Source organism: Mandrillus leucophaeus, unplaced genomic scaffold, assembly GCF_000951045.1.
Source record: "Mandrillus leucophaeus isolate KB7577 unplaced genomic scaffold, Mleu.le_1.0 Scaffold50, whole genome shotgun sequence".
NCBI classification, from domain to species: domain Eukaryota; kingdom Metazoa; phylum Chordata; class Mammalia; order Primates; family Cercopithecidae; genus Mandrillus; species Mandrillus leucophaeus.
This window is the reverse complement of record NW_012105365.1, coordinates 276,158-280,200: the sequence shown is the minus strand read 5'-3', so window position 1 is coordinate 280,200 and position 4,043 is coordinate 276,158. Positions and strand designations below refer to the sequence as shown.

Below are 4,043 nucleotides of genomic sequence, written 5' to 3'. Positions count from 1 at the left end.
GGGCCCGGGCCAGGGCAGCAACCGCCGCCGCCGCCGCCGCCTCAGCAGCAACAGAGCGGGCAGCAGTACAACGGTGAGCGGGGCATCTCCATCCCGGACCACGGCTATTGCCAGCCCATCTCCATCCCGCTGTGCACGGACATCGCGTACAACCAGACCATCATGCCCAACCTGCTGGGCCACACGAACCAGGAGGACGCGGGCCTCGAGGTGCACCAGTTCTACCCGCTAGTGAAAGTGCAGTGTTCCGCTGAGCTCAAGTTCTTCCTGTGCTCCATGTACGCACCCGTGTGCACCGTGCTAGAGCAAGCGCTGCCGCCCTGCCGCTCCCTGTGCGAGCGCGCGCGCCAGGGCTGCGAGGCGCTCATGAACAAGTTCGGCTTCCAGTGGCCAGACACGCTCAAGTGCGAGAAGTTCCCGGTGCACGGCGCCGGCGAGCTGTGCGTGGGCCAGAACACGTCCGACAAGGGCACCCCGACGCCCTCGCTGCTTCCAGAGTTTTGGACAAGCAACCCTCAGCACGGCGGCGGAGGGCACCGTGGCGGCTTCCCGGGGGGCGCCAGCGCGTCGGAGCGAGGCAAGTTCTCCTGCCCGCGCGCCCTCAAGGTGCCCTCCTACCTCAACTACCACTTCCTGGGGGAGAAGGACTGCGGCGCACCCTGTGAGCCGACCAAGGTGTACGGGCTAATGTACTTCGGACCCGAGGAGCTGCGCTTCTCGCGCACCTGGATTGGCATCTGGTCAGTGCTGTGCTGCGCCTCCACGCTCTTCACGGTGCTTACGTACCTGGTGGACATGCGGCGCTTCAGCTACCCGGAGCGGCCCATCATCTTCTTGTCCGGCTGTTACACGGCCGTGGCCGTGGCCTACATCGCTGGCTTCCTCCTGGAGGACCGAGTGGTGTGTAACGACAAGTTCACCGAGGACGGGGCACGTACTGTGGCGCAGGGCACCAAGAAGGAGGGCTGCACCATCCTCTTCATGATGCTGTACTTCTTCAGCATGGCCAGCTCCATCTGGTGGGTGATCCTGTCGCTCACCTGGTTCCTGGCGGCTGGCATGAAGTGGGGCCACGAGGCCATCGAAGCCAACTCACAATATTTTCACCTGGCCGCCTGGGCTGTGCCGGCCATCAAGACCATCACCATCCTGGCGCTGGGCCAGGTGGACGGTGATGTGCTGAGCGGAGTGTGCTTCGTGGGGCTCAACAACGTGGACGCGCTGCGTGGCTTCGTGCTGGCACCCCTCTTCGTGTACCTGTTTATCGGCACGTCCTTTCTGCTGGCCGGCTTTGTGTCGCTCTTCCGCATTCGCACCATCATGAAGCACGATGGCACCAAGACCGAGAAGCTGGAGAAGCTCATGGTGCGCATTGGCGTCTTCAGCGTGCTGTACACTGTGCCAGCCACCATCGTCATCGCCTGCTACTTCTACGAGCAGGCCTTCCGGGACCAGTGGGAACGCAGCTGGGTGGCCCAGAGCTGCAAGAGCTACGCTATCCCCTGCCCTCACCTCCAGGCGGGCGGAGGCGCCCCGCCGCACCCGCCCATGAGCCCGGACTTCACGGTCTTCATGATCAAGTACCTTATGACGCTGATCGTGGGCATCACGTCGGGCTTCTGGATCTGGTCCGGCAAGACCCTCAACTCCTGGAGGAAGTTCTATACGAGGCTCACCAACAGCAAACAAGGGGAGACTACCGTCTGAGACCTGGGGCTCAGCCCATGCCCAGGCCTCGGCCGGGGCGCAGCCATTGCCCAAAGCCAGCCCCGTGGAGTTCGTGCCAATCCTGACATCTCGAGGCTTCCTTACTAGGTAACTCTCTTTCGCAGGCTCCTTTGAAGAACTCAGCTCCTGCAAAAGCTTCCGTCCCTGAGGCAAAAGGACACGAGGGCCCGACTGCCAGAGGGAGGATGGACAGACCTCTTGCCCTCACACTCTGGTACCAGGACTGTTCGCTTTTATGATTGTAAATAGCCTGTGTAAGATTTTTGTAAGTATATTTGTATTTAAATGACGACCGATCACGCGTTTTTCTTTTTCAAAAGTTTTTAATTATTTAGGGCGGTTTAACCATTTGAGGCTTTTCCTTCTTGCCCTTTTCGGAGTATTGCAAAGGAGCTAAGACTGGAGTGCAACCGCCCAGCGCTCCTGGTCGTCCTCGCGCGCCTCTCCCTGACGCTAGTGCTCGGGCCGGCTGGGCGCCAGCTCCGGAGCGAGTTCAGCACTGCGGGGTGCGACTAGGGCTGTGCTGCCAGGGTCAATTCCCGCTGCCTCCTTCTACCCCCTCCCCCTCCTTCTGACCCCTTCCTCCCTTTCCTGGCTTGAGGTAGGGGTCTTATGGTACAGTACTCCACAAAGCTTCCAAATCTGGAGGTGGGCCCCCGTACATTCCAATTCCTCCCTTGGTCAGCGGTGGATTGCGAAGGCCCATCGTTTCGACTTCCTGAAGCTGGATTTTTAACTGTCCAGAACTTTCCCCCAACTTCATGGGAGCCCAAGAGTGTGGGCCTTGGCAGTCTCAGCCTCCCTCCAAGGTCACCCTCAACGCCCAGACACTCCCTTCTCCCACCTTAGTTGGTTACAGGGTGAGTGAGAGAACCAATGCCAAACTTTTTGAAGTCTAATTTTTGAGGGGTGAGCTCATTTCATTCTCTAGTGTCTAAAACCTGGTATGGGTTTGGCCAGCGTCATGGAAAGATGTGGTTACTGAGATTTGGGAAGAAGCATGAAGCTTTGTGTGGGTTGGAAGAGACTGAAGATATGGGTTATAAAATGTTAATTCTAATTGCATACGGATGCCTGGCAACCTGCCTTTAGGAATGAGACAGCCTGCCCTTAGATTTTACCGGTCTGTAAAATGGAAATGTTGAGATCACCTGGAAAGCTTTGTTAAGGAGTTGATCTTTGCTTTCCTTAACAAGACAGTAAAATGTAAACAGAAATTGAAAACTTGAAGGATATTTCAGTGTAATGGACTTCCTCAAATTGAAGTGCTATTTTCTTATTTTTAATCAAATAACTAGACATATATCAGAAACATTAAAATGTAAAAGTTGAACACTTTCAACATTTTATTACGATTATTATTCAGCAACACATTGTGAGGGAGGAACAATCCACACCACCAATAATAACCTGGTAAGATTTCAGGAGCTAAAGAAGGTAGAATAATTGATGGGGAGATAGGGCCTGAAGTAAACAAGATATGGGCATGCATGCTAAAGGGAAAATGTGTGCAGGTCTACTGCATTAAATCCTGTGTGCTCCTCTTTTGGATTTACAGAAATGTGTCAAATGTAAATCTTACAAAGCCATTTAAAAATATTCACTTTAGTTCTCTGTGAAGAAGAGGATAAAAGCAGTCCTCCTGATTGTATTGTTTTAAACTTTAAGAATTTATCTAAATGCCGGTACTTAGGACCTAAATTTATCTATGTCTGTCATACACTAAAATGATATTGGTCTTTGAATTTGGTATACATTTATTCTGTTCACTATCACAAAATCATCTATATTTATAGAGGAATAGAAGTTTATATATATAAAATACCGTATTTTTAATTTCGCAAATAAAAAATTCAAAGTTTTGTACAAAATTATATGGTTTTTGTGCCTGAAAATAATAGAGCTTGAGCTGTCTGAACTATTTTACATTTTATGGTGTCTCATAGCCAATCCCACAGTGTAAAAATTCAGGAATTCAATGAAAAAAGTCTACCCTTAAGCCCTCAGATCAGTCTTTCCAAAGAATTACTCTGTTTGCATTGTTGTGATTGACATTTGTGAAGTCCCAAGAAAAGACCTGTTTTCATGACAGTAGAAAATAGAAGTTTGCAAATTATTTCTTTACTCAGAGAGAATTAAAAGAGAACTCTAATTTTAATATTAAAGCTTTCTTTTCTTTCAGAAGGTAAATTTACATGACTTTTTATATTATGGAGGCTTATTTTAAAATCATCACCTTTCTCATATTTTTTAGAGGTATTATCTTATCTCTTCCATAATCTTGGATATTACAAAACCATAAACAGGCAATCAAT

The 4,043-nt window shown here is 50.7% G+C and overlaps 1 protein-coding gene across 1 annotated transcript in view; it reads left to right on the top strand.

The window, feature by feature from the left end:
- The window catches only part of FZD1 (frizzled class receptor 1), a 20,242-nt gene extending 16,643 nt beyond the window's left edge, over nt 1-3,599 (top strand). Inside the window, 1 exon segment of the mRNA XM_011996064.1 lies at nt 5-3,599. Within this exon segment, the coding sequence (XP_011851454.1) occupies nt 5-1,707 (1,703 nt within the window). The 3' untranslated portion in view covers nt 1,708-3,599.
- Nucleotides 3,600-4,043: the final 444 nt, after the last annotated feature.